The sequence below is a fragment of the Rhinolophus sinicus genome, linkage group LG11 (assembly GCF_036562045.2).
Source record: "Rhinolophus sinicus isolate RSC01 linkage group LG11, ASM3656204v1, whole genome shotgun sequence".
In the NCBI taxonomy this organism is placed as follows: domain Eukaryota; kingdom Metazoa; phylum Chordata; class Mammalia; order Chiroptera; family Rhinolophidae; genus Rhinolophus; species Rhinolophus sinicus.
Window position 1 is genome coordinate 61,075,992 of NC_133760.1, and position 13,765 is coordinate 61,089,756.

At 40.1% G+C, this 13,765-nt stretch overlaps 1 protein-coding gene across 13 annotated transcripts in view; it reads left to right on the plus strand.

The window, feature by feature from the left end:
• DGKI (diacylglycerol kinase iota) overlaps positions 1-13,765 on the plus strand; it is a 376,792-nt gene that overhangs the window by 168,724 nt on the left and 194,303 nt on the right. For 11 of the 13 annotated variants that reach the window (XR_012490351.1, XR_012490352.1, XM_074315319.1 and 8 more), the window contains exons 7-8: positions 246-317; positions 4,544-4,660. The exons of 1 other annotated variant lie outside the window; for it this stretch is intronic. Coding sequence is in view for 10 of the 12 variants with exons in the window: in XM_074315319.1 (XP_074171420.1) it covers positions 246-317; positions 4,544-4,660 (189 nt within the window). In the remaining 2 variants the exon portion in view is untranslated. The remainder of the gene's footprint in view (positions 1-245; positions 318-4,543; positions 4,661-13,765) is intronic. One more of the 13 variants, XM_074315325.1, reaches the window with a different exon arrangement.

Here is a 13,765-nt window from a genome sequence, read left to right on the forward strand (position 1 = left end):
GACGTTGAGTGGTTAGTGGTACAGCAGACACTCGTGCCTCCTTCGTCACACTCCAGATGATTCAGACATAGGACCCTTGTGTGGCAGAAGGTGGCGAATGTAAATGCTGAACATGGCATTTGGAGTCCCAGTTACCCTGTGTGGTGGGGACAGTTCTGGCTCTATTCACTTCATTGGATTTCAGGACAAAGCATGCTGTGTTTGAAGTGTTTTTAAATTCTGTCTTTCTTGTCCTAACATCCCAGGGCTTCCAGCAGAAATTCTCCTTCCATAGTAAAGAGATCGTGGCTATCAGCTGTTCCTGGTGCAAACAGGCGGTAAGTTGGGGGATGAAATATAACAAACTGGGCACATCTTCTATCAGAATAGAGTTATGTCATTGCTTGCGTTCCTCTCTGTAAGTGGAAGGTGCTCCTGGTATATGTATTGTTTACCTTACATAGGATTGTTGGAGGAAGGAAGAAAGATGACAACTGTAGAATTATAGCATCTATGAGCGGGGAGAAACTATAGAGATACATGAACTCCTTCATTTATACACATTGAAGCCTGGGATCTGAGACCAGAAAATTCTCCCCAGGTTCTAACCCTGGGTCTAGAATCGGGGACTTCTTACTCCTAGACCGTATTTTGTATTCTTATTTTTTTGCAACTATGCTTGATTGTTGACAACTCCTGTAGGGTAGGGAGTGGCAGCATTAGATCATTCTTCTAACAGGTGTCCAGGCATCTTGGTTCTTTTGTTTTTAAATGTGGGTACCTTTTCTTAGAGGACTATGTTAGGACAAGAGTGGTCTTACATCCTTTAAATTTGGATCTTGTTATAGTTGTCTGTATGCTCATTGAAATGTAACTTTTCCTTACATTTGAATGTATAGGTTCATTATTATCCAATAGTAATTTCCCTATTTCCTTTCTTTTACCTATCCTTTATTTTTATTTTTTATTTTTTAACTCCTCTGTCCCAACATGCTTCATTTTCTTACTTGTTTGCCTATGTACCTATTCTTTCTTTAACCAGACAATGCCTACTCTATCTCATGGGTTGGCAAACTATGGCCCATAGGTCAACTCTGACTGCTGCCTGTTTTTGTAAATAAAGTTTTATTGGAACACAGCTACGCTCATCCACTTATGTATTGTCTGTAGCTACTGTAATACTACAATGACAGAGTTGAATAGTTGCAACGGAGACAGTATGGTCCTGTAAGACTGAAATATTTACTATCTGGGCTTTTATAGGAAAAGTTTGTGGAGTCCTGCTCTCATTTCTCAATTCACCTACTCTTTATATAGTCCCTTCAATGCATAGCCAACCTGAAAAGAAAGAAACTAGTTTCAGCTAGGTTAAGGGTTTGAAGGAAAACTTCAGCCCTTTGCACACATCAGATTTAACTATGGGGCAGGAGCAGATGCGTTTAGTTAAAACACATGAAATTGACATTTTTGTGGGTCAAAACTTTTTGAATTTTGGCAATTCCATAAGGCCCAACCGAATCATCTCACTAGCATAATTTCCCTAAGCCCCCACAGGTCAGGAGAGTGCACTGTCACTAGGTAGGGATGCGTTGGTCGGGAAAGCTCAGTGCTTACTGTGTCACCATCCTGCCACATTTTTTATTCTTGGCATGTCCATCTCCTTTGAGTTAATTGTTACACAGATAATCTCTGTGCTTTTGCTCAAAGACATATTCACAAATATAAGGTCCTCGGATGAAACTATACCATCAAGGCAATATCCACCTGGAGACGAAGAAGCAGATTCAGGATCCAGGTGTCCCAAGAATATCTATGATGCTGGTTTTCCTGATATGAGGAGACCCCACCTACGGAACAGCATTGGTGGCAGTGGACTCAGATAGTCAGCCTCTGTTACCGCCCCATAGCTACCAGGCTGTGGTTAGATGGTTTATCTGGGGTCGATTAGTTGGGATCTCAATCCCACTTTCCAGTGAACGCAAGTACTCTCTTTACATGAATCTGTAGTCCAATTCAATCACTCAATGACAGCTTTCACTCAACCCTTGTGAGCTTTGGTCAGTCCCACACATTTTTGTTTCCCAGGGTCCCATGCATAGAAGGTGATTTTGCAAGGTCTAATCATAGAAAACATTTTAAGACAAATTATAGTGGTGATATATTTTTAACATTACAGGTAATCCTTTCTAGGATATATAATGTCAAACAAACAAATAAGTGCCTTCTATGGGCACTTTTTTCAGCGGGAAAAAAAGAGAATCAAATGGTTTCAGGAGCCGGGTTTCCTGGGTTCAGGCCCTGACTCACCACTTAGAAGTTGGGTTTGGACATACCTCTTAGTCTCTCTATATTGGAGATTTCTCAGGTATAAACTGAGAGAGCTGAATTAGGAGGTCTCTGAGATCCCTCCCATTTTAGAAAAGCAGTGGCCATGCATTTGGGGGTTTATTTGAACTGCTAAGAGAAAATCACTTTTTAAAAAAATTTAGTTTGAACGAATTTTAAATTCACAGAAAAGTTGCAAAAGGAGGACAGAGCATTAAATGTATACCTTTCCACCCTGCTTCCCCTAGCTTCTGCTAATGTGGCAGCTTACATAACCAGAGTACAGTGACCAAAACCAGGAAATTAATATCGGTACATTACTATTTAACTAAGCTACAGAGTTTTAAAACGTTCACCAGTTTTCTTTTATGCTCCTTTTCTGTTCCAGGATCTAGTCAAATCTCCCACAATACATTGGATAGCGTCTCCTTGGTGGCCTCCAATTTTTGACATTTCCTTATTCTTTCCTTGTGGTTCATGGTCTAGACACTTGTAATGAGTACTGACCAGGTGTTTGGTAGACTGTTTCCCACATTGAGTTTGCCCGATGTTTTCTTGTGATTAGATTGAAAATACTCATTTTAGGCAAGAGACTATAGACGCGAGGTGGTATCCTTGTTACATACTTATGGGGGGGAACCTAACGTTGATGTTTTATTGCTGGTGATAGTAGGCCTTGATTAAGTGGTACTTGTTGTCTCTTCATCATGAAGTTACTAGGTTTCCCTTTCCAACTGAGACGTATTTGCGGGAGACATTTTGAGATTATGCTGACATCGTCTTTGTCCTCAAACATTTGCCTGCTGATTTTAACATTCGTTAATGGATCTTTTTTTTAAAGATTTATTTAAAAACATATTTAAAATTTTTTTTAAATTAATAAACTTTATTTTTCAGAACAGTTTTGGGTTCACTACAAAACTCAGTAGAAAGTAGAGAGATTACTCATACATTTCCTGTCCTTACACTGTCACACATTCCCCGCACTGTGAACGTCCCACGAGAAAATCCCTTTGTAAAGAAGGTATTCAAATAACGTTTCTCTGGTGTATCAAATTGTTTGCAGATCACAAATAACGGGTGGCTGGGGGGAATTATTAATTACTTAATGAAATTGTATTTCTTAATTAACTGATTGAGTAATTAACCACTAGATCATATCAGATCTTGAAGATATGCAAACATGAAGGCAAAACCTCCCTGACGTGATATAATTGGAGTACCCATACCTGCCAGTTTTCCTGAGACAGTCCTCATTTACGTCTTTTGTTCCAACCTAATTATTAACAGTATTCCCTTTCGCTCTTAAAATTGTTCCAGTTAAGATGATAAATTATGTGGTCACATTAAATACAATCCAAGTAGAAAGTGATGTTAAATTTTTTTTTAAAAATCACTATGATTAAAACTGTAAGGCTGGTAATTATTGTGTAAATGTGAATTTGTATGTGTATTAGAAAACAAATGTTCCCACATATCATTGTCACTTTATAGCCTCAAAGAAGATGATTGAAAATGTGACTGGCCTAAGGGCACTCAGTCCCCTGCAGTATAGAGTTACGCCCCTAATACGGAGCTTTTGTTATGACCATTAGTCTACATTTACTTTCTTTCAAAAACGAAAAGCACTTTCGACTTGCCAAGTGTAATAGGACCATTGCATTTTTTAGCAGCTTTCAACAAACCCAGCCAAAGCAACCTCTTAGTTCTTTGTTACCTCGGGGACTTACAACTCTCTAGAACAGACATCCTGCTTCTTTCCTGGGTCCCTTAAGCTAGGAAACTACCTGGGAAGGATTTACATCTCTGGGTAGAAAACGGGGAGGTGGATGGTATGCACTACCTTTCTGCTCAGTTTCATTTCCTTCTAAACATTATCCCAAATCAACCAACTCTGTGATGAGTGCAAGTCAAGTGAAACAAAGTGATGTGCAAAGTTAGAATTAATAGGACCCTCTAGGACTCTAGGTAAATATCCTATTAAAAGGTTATAAAGTTTTGGCTTGGCCTTATCCTACAGCGCTGATTTCTTGTCATCAGTTCCTAAAGTGGAATGAATTGGAAATCTGGTCTCTAAGGTCCTGGGGCTGGTTGGGCAGTGACGAGAGCGTATGTCCTATGTGTGTGTGGTGTGTGTGGTGTGTGTGTGTATGCGTGAGTGTGTGCACGTGTGACATCCCTTCTCGCTGCAGCACCGCCCTTTGCACAGAATTGTTCATTGGCCTGTTTTTCTCTTCAGTTTCACAATAAGGTGACCTGCTTCATGCTCCATCACATTGAAGAACCGTGCTCCCTGGGGGCTCATGCTGCTGTTATTGTCCCGCCCACCTGGATCATTAAGGTGAAGAAACCTCAGGTAACTGCTGGGACCCTGGTGCTGCTGGGCCGGTGCCGAGAACAAGTACCTGCTGCTTCTCGCTTTTCTCCCCCTGACTAGTCCTTGGGTTCCTGCAGTCTCTGCTCACTCATCCCCGCGGTCCCACGCTTACCTCCCCCAGTTCATCCCACTAGCCCATCACTTGACTGCGTTGGGCTCTCTCATGGAACCAGCCTCCTCTTCTAAAGAAATGAGAGTTTCCCAGCAGGATTGTTTCCTCCCCGTTCATGGGCTTTGGTGCTCTCCTGAGTTTCTTAAGTACTAGTGCTGGATACAGCTGACTCTTTTCCACCTCTCTTCAGTTCCAGCCTGGGCACCCCCAGGGAGTGAACGTGAGGGCAAGCTGTGCGGCTTCCTTGTTGGGTTGAGATTATCACCACTTCCAACCTGAACAGTGCACTATGGGTCACGACGTTCCTAACTACACAAGGCCTGCTTAGAGAGCAGCATTCTTTTCTTAAGGCAAAATAGAATGCATCCTCGTAACACCTAATCTCATTCTGTATTTAATTCTCATAGTATGTTCTGTTCTAGAGGGTCTCTGCTGCAATATTCTGGGAAACCTTGGTGGTTTCTCACCCAAGTCATAATCTTCGATAGAAATATGTCTGCCTTGTACTGTACTTCTTAGACAGTTTAGCTCCACGTTCTGCGATGGCAGACTTTTCATGCTACAGGGAGAGGACGGTTCCTCCCCTAGGAGGGTATCCGAGGACGTCTTATTGAATGTAATATCTTTATAAAAGAGATGGCAGCCCTCCTTCGTGTGGTCTCCAAAATCACCATGCAGTTTACTCGTCTTGATTCACTTTTATTTAAAAACTGTTGGATTGAGAACACCGTTTTGCTTTGTGTGTTTATATAAAGTTTAGCCTCTGTTGATGAGTAACATTTGGGACTAATCTTTCCAACTTAAAATCCATGGAAGCTCTTGGGAAATCTTTTCCAAAGGCAAGTACAGTATCTACACATTAAAAAATGGAGGGTCTCATCCTTTTGTTTTATATTTTAGAGCCAAATGCCAAGAGATGTTAAATGAGTTGCCCGAGGCAAGGAGACATAGCAACTTTAGGACAACGTCTGAAATTCAAGTGTACTGATATCCAATGTATTGTTATTTTAAAATCTCTTTAACATTTTTACTTCTTTGTGTGCTTTCCCTGTAAAATTCAATAATCTTTCCATGAGTTTTCTATTAAATGTTCAGTTAAATCAACACGTTTTTAATGAAAACCTCGGTGGTATCAGGAAGGCTACTGGACATTGTGATGTCATACATGATCCTTGCTCTGAATACCATGTAGTTATTTTAAGAAAAAATCACGGAGAGCTTCATGAAGGAGGTAGCTTTTATTCTGACTCTTCAAGATGGGTGGGATTTTGATCAATGAAGAAGAAAGGAGATAGCAGACAGGAGAGTGGCACAAGCAAGGGTACTGGATCCAAAGTTATATTCGTGGGACTGTGAGACTAGGTTGGTTGCCGTGGAAAGTTTAGGTAGGGTTTTGTGAGAGAAGCGTGGGGTTGCTCAGGCCTGACTAGGGAGTTTTTCATACATGTGAACTTCATCTTCATAAGTAAAGGGGTGACAGAGTAAAATTGTTTAGTTTAGAAAGAAACAACTAGCAAGAATGGGTAGGATGATCTCATGGTGTGGGATTTTAGAAGACTCGAGAGAGACCAGTGAGGGAAATCAGAACGTGATACCACTTTGCAGGGGAGTTGTAAGCTTAACTGTTCTAAACTTGAAAACTCTTTTCATTATGGAAATTGCTAAGCAACTGAAGAGAGAGAGAAGATTATAATGACGTCTTCCATAACCATAACCTTTTCTGTCACTGTTATTTCATTTATCCCTTGCCACACTATAATTTCTTTTTCTTTCTCTTTTTCTTTTTTTTAAAGATTTTTATTGGGGAAGGGGAACAGAACTTTATTAGGGAACAGTGTGTACTTCCAGGACTTTTTTCCAAGTCAAGTTGTTGTCCTTTCCATCTTAGTTGTGGAGGGCGCAGCTCAGCTCCAGGTCCAGTTGCCGTTACTAGTTGCAGGGAGCACAGCCCACCATCCCTTGCAGGAGTGGAACCGGCAACCGGGAGGTTGAGAGGACGAGCTCCAACCAACTGAGCCATCTGGGAGGCAGCTCAGCTCGAGGTGCCATGTTCATTGTTAGTTGCAGGGGGCGCTGCCCACCATGCCTTGGAGGAGTCAAGGAACTGAACTGGCAGCCTTGTGGTTGAGAGCCCACTGGCCCATGTGGGAATCAAACCGGCAGCCTTCGGAGTTAGGAGCATGGAGCTCTAACCGCCTGAGCCACCGGGCTGGCCCCTATAATTTCCTTTTCTTAATTATTATTATTATTATTTTTGAAATTGACATGCAGTTGGAAGAAGTAATACAGAGAGATGCTATGTACTCTTTCCAAAGTTTTCCCTTGTGGAAATACCCTGCAGTATTATAGTATAATGTGTCAAAACCGGATGTTGACAGTGATTCAGTCAAGATATAGAGCAATAGTCTGTCACACAAGTACCCCTCATGCTACCTTTTCATAGCTACAGCCAGTTTTCTCCTGGTCCCACTCCATCTCCTCTGTCTTCCCGGAAGTGAAAGACTCTCCTGTGTTTTTTTCATTTGCCCAGAGTATTGTAAAGCGAATCTTAGCACATCATTTAATCTGTAAATACATCATTTTGCTTCTCTAGAAGATAACATTTTAGAAAGATAACCATGTACCATTGCCTCACCCATTATAATTATTTTCAAAAAATATTTTCTAATTGTATCAAATATACCGGGGGTGCCAAAAAAATGTATACACATGAATTGTATTCATCTTTTGTTGTCGGTATTTACTGAGTATTACAATTTTAATACAGTTTCTTTTTTTTCTTTCTTAAAATGGGTATGCATTTTTTTTGGCACCCTCTGTATTTTTTTAAACTATTTTTTTTCAAATCAGGATCCAAAGTCTGTAGCTGCCTTTTTGTTGACACAGGTCTTAGGTCTCTTTGAATCTACAACAGCCCCTTCTCTTGTTTTTCATGCCATTTATTTATTGAATAAATTGGGTCACTTTACCTATAGAGTTTCTCACATTCTTTATTTTTGCTGATTATATGTTTATTTTGTTTTAAAATGATTTCCTTTACTGCTCATGTTTCTTGTAAAATAATATTTAGGTATATAGACTCAGAATCAGGTTTAATTTTTTTTGGCAAAAGGACAGTGTGGGTGATGGTGTGTATTTCTATGGTGTTGCTTTCAAAGGGACATTTTATTAGATTGTTTACTTTTAGCGGTGTTAAGATTGATCAGTGAGTCCAGGAGTTTTTCTTCCCAGTCCACGGATCATAAAGTTGCCCTTCAGCCTTTCACCTATTGTTTTGTCCCCTAAAGATTATTACCTAAATCTGTTATTTCATTGGGGTTGCCAAAGGGTTATTTTCCAATTTTCCCTCTTCATTTTCTAGCTATGATTTTGCTATAAAGAGACATTTTCCTTATTACCAGCAAGTACATGACAAATGCTTGAGCATTTGCCTTTATTTGTAAATTTTAAGAATAATAAGTTGGTACCGTATCGACTTTTATTAGATGACTAAGAATGGTGATGGTGGTAGTGGTGGTGGTTTTGCGAGTATCATTATGAATTAGGAACGTACATCATTCTGCGATCTATATGATACATGCTATGATTCAATCATGGGCATCATTTTTTTTTATATTCACGTTGTTCCATCTTTGCCCAGTTAGAACCCCTTCCAGGTGGCTCCTATCTCCATTTTTTATGAACCATGAGGTTTTTGACAGCTTCCTTGGTTTCAGGAATAATACCATGCGCCAGGATCAGCTTGTGCATTTCCTGTCCATGCCTGGAATCAGCCATCTCTCTAAGGAGTGTTGGTTACTTTTAATGGGAGATGGTATTTACAGTTCATAATGTAGATGCTATAGTCCAATTTTTTTCATTACGTACCTTTTTATTGTCCTCTATGATTCAGGATATTACAAGAAGAAGAAGAAGAAGGAGAACTAACACTTACATATTGGGAAATATTTTGCATACTTTACATTTAGTATTTCGTTTTATCGCCACAGTACCCTAGGAGGCATTTATCTTGGTATTTCCTCCTGAAGGCTTAGGAAAGTGAGGAATAGAGAAGCCAACTAAATTACCCAGGTCCACATGGTCACTAAACAGGTTGAAGTAGCATTTGAACCCAGGAATTCTGATTCTGAAAACCAAGCTCTTAGGGGTCTGCTCACTGCTTTACTATAGCAAGTTTTGCTGAAGCAGGTATCTTTAAAAATTTTCGTGGTCCCTCCTCCTTTGGGCTTCAAACCCATCAAGTAATTTAATCAACTAAATTCTATGTAAAAGCTAATGTACCAGATGGGCTTGGGGGGCATAGAGTAGTGGTTAAGGGCTCTGGCTGGTGATCCAGAGGCCTGCATTCCTAACCTCCTTCTGTCACTAAATAACTTGTGGAATCACAAGCAACTTAAACTCTTCTGTTCCACCTTCTCATCTGCAAGTGCCTAGTTCATAGGATTTTCTTGAGGACTAATGAGCTGAAAACAAAAAAACATAAAGTACATAGACTAGCATCTCAGTAAATGCTAGTTCTTTTATTTTCCTTCTTGTTGACTTTTAAGAGAGCAGGGTATCAACTGAAGTTGTACATCAACAGACGAAAACATTGACAGTCATATAGGGGTCAGGACTACAGTTATTGATCCCTGAACCATCTGTATTACACTGAAAAAGGACGGAAAGATGATGGGATTTCTAATGGAGAGGGTAGAAAGACAGAATAGGGGCCAGGGTCTGCCACTTACTATGCTCCCAAGTGTACCTGAAATACTGCTGTAACCATTGCATTTTGTACTCTAGTAGGATTGCGTGTTCCCTAGCATGGCGCCTATCCCATGGGAGAGAGTCAGTCCTACAATTTATTGAATATAAGGAGGGAAGAAGCCTGGGTGAGCGTCCACACCCAGGTAGTGAAAGGAGGAAGCGAATCCTGCAGAACAGGGAGAGGTCTATGACAGCACAGAGTTTCATTATTCAAAATGGAAAGAAATAGGCTAATCATCAATGTTAGTATTATTTTTGTTGATGTCTACAGAATTTAGCAAGGATTAAGAAAAGTCCTTGTGTTTGGGACCAGGTCATTGGTGACCATCAGAGTCACAGTTTGTGGGGTGTGGGACACAGGTGGAAACAGTAAGATTAGAGAATTCATTAGAGGAGACATTGGGAAATGAGAGAGAGAATTGGGAAGGGAGATAGAGGACAGCAGATAAAATGTTTTTCCAACTTCTAGATTTCATATATATATGTTTCCATACCTCTACCTGTATTTCTATATTCTGTGACTGCTTAAAAATATGATAAAGGAGAAGATAATCTTAATTGTGTTATAGAAACATTTACTTAATTAAGCACATTCACATATGCTGTTATGTACAGTGGGAAGCCCAAAGATGCATCAAATGTTCATCTGATATCCACAAAGGTTATATCGCATACTCTCTAGTGGGGAAAACAGACAACAGCAATTTAAATCACCAGGGAGAGTCTTCTGATACCTGGGAAGCTTTGCCTTTTTGATCTGTGAGAGAAAGGATGGTGAGAAAAAGGACCCAACAGGTTGGTTAAATCCCCAGCAATGGTCAGTGAGAGGCGTACCCACCTGAGGTAGAGAGTGGTAAACGCTCCCTAAGATGTAGAAACCTGGTGGAAACATGAAGCAGGGGTGAGCAGTTTTACTCATGGAGATCAGTGTAGGCCAAGTGGAAAATTTGTCACTTGTGCTTGGTCTTGAAGGATGTGCAGGGGGTGTCGTTGGGATGAGGGATGAGGAAAGACAAGGCAAGTTGATAGAACATGCTGAGAACAGCAGTAAGATGGATCACCACATAAAGTCAGCTTTATTTGTGATGTTGGTCTCAACACATGACTCTAGAGGGGAGGAGTAAAGGCCATCTACTTGAGTCTACAATGGTCAGGAAAAGTGGGTTGAAAAGAGGCAGAATTATTGTGCACATATTGACCATCTCTGTGAAAAGACGTCTGGCTCTGAGTGGATAATTACTCTGACCAGCGGTGGAGTTGGGAGCTGTGTGAAACCTTGATGGTTGGGGGAATGAGGGCTTCCTGGCTGACTTGCTGAGTTTCATCCCAAATTATTTGGAGAGACCTGGAAGAAAAATATAATAAAAGGTAGATGACTTCAAGGAATTAAAAGACAACCAAATTTTAGTACCCATCTGACACTATACATAGTTTTTACAATATTATTGACTGTATTCTCCATATTGTATGTCACATCCTGTGACTATTTTGTAACTACCAATTTGTACTTCTTAATCCTTCATCTTTCTCACGCAGCCTCCAACCCCCCTCCCATCTAAAAACGACTGGGGGATCACTTCATAAATTATATAAATGTATAACCATTACACTGTACACCTGAAACTAATATAAAATAATATTGAATGTCAACTATAATTAAAAAAAAAAAAACCCGTCATGGGATATAAAGTACAGCCATAGGGAATACAGTCAAGAATGGTTTAATGACTACATACAGTGTCAGATGGGTAATAGACGTATTGGGACTATCACTTTCTGCGATATATAAATGTCTAATCACTATGTTGTTTTGTACACCTGAAACTAATTAAAAAAAAACCCAAATTTTAAGAATGGAGCCTGAATCTGTTTATATATTTAAAGTCAAAGTTATATTTAGTGTTACAGATGTTGGTGTTTCCCTTCTGTACTGAAAATGGTAAAGGATAATGTTTTGGTTGGATAAACAAGTTTAAAATGTTCAAATACTAGTGTAAGTGCTTGGAGCTGAAGGAATAAAACCTGTATTATATAAATTTTTTTGTGGGGTCAACTAACAAGAGAGAAGAGCTGTGTGTTTTTAACAAATGACATCATTCTACACATAACGCTTTAAAGCTTGCCTTTCGTAGTGAAAAAAAAAGGATCTTCGGGAATAGTCTATAATAGTACATACAGATTTAACTCATTTTTAAACTGCTGTATATATTTCATACTACGGATATATTAGTTCATTTAGCCAACTCCCTACTGATGGATATTTATATTGTTTCCAATGGTCTGCTTATAAAAATGGCACAATCAACTCCCTCCTAGCCTGGCATGGGCTCTCTCCATGCTAGTCCTTTCATATTTCTTAGGATTGTATAAAATTAAAATGTTGGAGAATCATGAGATATAATAGCAATGACCAACAAAATCCCTAATACTAGGTGGGATTTAGCCAGATGCGCCTGAGAAGCTGCTGAGAACCTGTCCTTAACTTCTGGAATTCTCTGCCTGCCATCCTCAGGACACACTTTGTCCCAATGGTGCAGGTGGAGAACACTCTGTAATAGACAAAGTCTGTGGCTCTCCTTCCAAAGTCTGTGGCTCTCCTGATGAAGTGAGGTATCTTTTCTTTAGATCTGTTGTTATAACCAGTCCTCTGTGATCCCATAACCTGGAAAAATTCCCAACGAGTGATAAAAGGGAGTTAAGTTTCATTCACAGTTGAGTGATTCACCCATAGGCATTTCTTAACAGCCCAGGAAAGCATCATACTGTGATAAAGATTTTGTTGATAGGAATGCCTGGGATAGCTGGTATAAGAAAACAAAAAGCCTTTATCTTTTACTAGGACTTTAAGGAAAGAGTGGACACACAGTGTACCAGAGGGTGAATGCTGTTGGAATCAGAAGACTCCAAATATCCAAATGAGGGCACAATGTTTCACTGTTCTGATAATGTTGAACTTGCAAAGTGAACACTTCGTATCACTGAGCTAGCTGCCTTTGGTAACAGGGATGCTTTGTTTTAGGACACAGGAAAAGTATTAAAGGTTTCTTGAATACATCACCAACAATTCTACACAAAAACTTCTTGGCATAATTTTTACATTCGTGAAAAGCATTGTATTTTGTTTAACTCTCACAACAATACTGACTCAGGCAGGGTAGGTGTAATGGTAGATTAGCAAGGCGAGGTGACTTGTCTCTCTGTGGCCGAAACACAACCCAAATCTGCCTTTGCATCCACTGGTTCTCCATTGAATAATGCTGCCTTCTAAAAGAATTTGTATATTGAGACAGAGATACATATTTACACCCGAACAGAAGAAAGCCACAGGAATTTTGCGGTGTGCTGTGAAATTCCATACTGCTTATCCTTTGCTATTTGGCTATCCATAGGGCGCTAAGAGCTCACATAGAAGCTTCCAGGTACTGTAAGTCAACCTCTGCTTAATATTTGACCCCCTGTTCTGTGAGATGAAGAAGGCCTCAGTTACCTGGCGCTTGATGAGGCTTGGAAGCACTTGTATTTGCTCCATCTGTGTTTCAAAAGGCTGTTCTGTGTGTCTGTTCCCTATTAGAATTGAGTTCCTTGCCGCTCTGTTTTCAGACATCAAGCCTTATTTTGGTGCGTTTCTCTAACTCTTTGTTTCCCAAATGCGCTTGATGGCCAGAATCACGGGAAGAACTCCGATTTCTGTGATCAGGCAAATGTAGGGCACGAGCTTAGCCTGACCCATTTGCGCTTTCTCTCAGAGTTTAAGTATTGAATCCTGTCAAGAACTGGGAACCATAGAGTGTTCCTGCAAGCCCTTGGCGTACATCCGGCATTTCTCTCGGCAGTAAATGAACCAAAACTACAGAGAAGTTAGGAGACAGGCAGTTTGCTTCCTAAGGCTCCTTTCCCAAATCAGGAAAGACTCAGTAAGTGTGAATTTTAATAATACCGGTTCATTATTTCAACAATGATTGGAGTGCATACTATGTGCCAGGCATTTGTGCTAGGTGCTGGGGACATACCGCTGTGACGGAGGCAACTAACATTTATGGAAGTGTCCTTATCATGAGATGGATACCAAGCTAACTGCTTCACATACTTTTTCTCGTTTAAACTTCACAACTCTTCTGTGAGGTAGGTATTAATCACCTTCCCTTTCAAGTTAAGAAACTGTTGTTTCAGAAGTTTGACTTCGCCAAAGTCACAGATCTAGTGAGAGGGACATCCAGACGTCA